The sequence below is a fragment of the Acanthamoeba castellanii genome, assembly GCF_000313135.1.
Source record: "Acanthamoeba castellanii str. Neff unplaced genomic scaffold scf7180000084572, whole genome shotgun sequence".
NCBI lineage: Eukaryota > Discosea > Longamoebia > Acanthamoebidae > Acanthamoeba > Acanthamoeba castellanii.
In genome coordinates, this window is record NW_004457503.1 from 113,304 (window position 1) to 114,210 (window position 907).

Consider the following 907-nt stretch of genomic DNA (forward strand, 5'->3'; position numbering starts at 1 on the left):
GTGGCGTCGACGCTCGTGTGTGTGTGTGTGTGTGTTGCTAGGTCAGTACATTTTTCAGGCCAGCGTGGATCCTCCGCGGCGGTTCTATCGCAACCTGGACCAGCAGGCCATCAAGTTCGGGCTGTCTCGTCCCGACCTTCTGCGCGTGGTTGCCGCGTCGTCCAAATCGACTCCCTCATCTTCATCATCATCGTCAGCATCTTCTTCTTCGAAGAGATCCCTGGTCATCATCGATGCCAAGTCCTCGGCCAAGACCAAGTTCTCCCAGCAGGTGCAGGTGGCCTTCTACGCCCTGTTACTGCAGGCCTTGATCGACGAGGAGCAGATCGACGACTTGGAGATCGGCGCTGAGGGAGGTACACAGACCGACCACTATGCCACGCACTGGCCACGTCACCACTAGACCCTAACCCCCCCCCAATGTGGTTTATTGTTACGTAAGGGATCTGGCTGAAGAACCAGCCAGCGCCGGAGTGGTTCAAGCTGGCGCCCATCGTCTCGATCGTGGAAGACTTCATGTTCCGGTCCACCCCTCTCGCGTTCTCACCGTTGGAGCAGCTGCTGCGAGTGCCCAGGTACGTACCTTCGTCAACGCCGCCAACGAACTCGAGCCCTAAACTACGGTGGTGGTTGCGGCGGCGGCGGGTAACCTTAGGTCGCAGGCCAAGTGGCAGATGACGTCGGTGTGCGAGAGTCCGTCGCGCTGCTCCTACTTCGACGTGTGCCACACCCAGACGGTCGAAGAGAAGAAGCTGTCGCAGGTGGCCTACCTGGGCCGCTCCGACCACGCCTTCCTATTGAACCTGCGCGACACGCTTATTCAGTACGTGCCCGGGCTCTCTCGCTTTGTCTAATCGCATGTGCGTGTGTTGAATGAGCGCGTGTGCGGTGGTGCGTGTGCGAGTGC

At 59.5% G+C, this 907-nt stretch overlaps 1 protein-coding gene across 1 annotated transcript in view; it reads left to right on the forward strand.

Annotated features, from left to right (window-relative positions):
- Positions 1-43: 43 nt before the first annotated feature.
- The window catches only part of ACA1_041430 (uncharacterized protein), a gene marked incomplete at both ends in the record, with an annotated part of 2,546 nt that continues 1,682 nt past the window's right edge, over positions 44-907 (forward strand). Inside the window, 3 exons of the mRNA XM_004340781.2 lie at positions 44-356; positions 443-575; positions 656-827. Coding sequence (XP_004340829.1) covers positions 44-356; positions 443-575; positions 656-827 — 618 coding nt within the window. The remainder of the gene's footprint in view (positions 357-442; positions 576-655; positions 828-907) is intronic.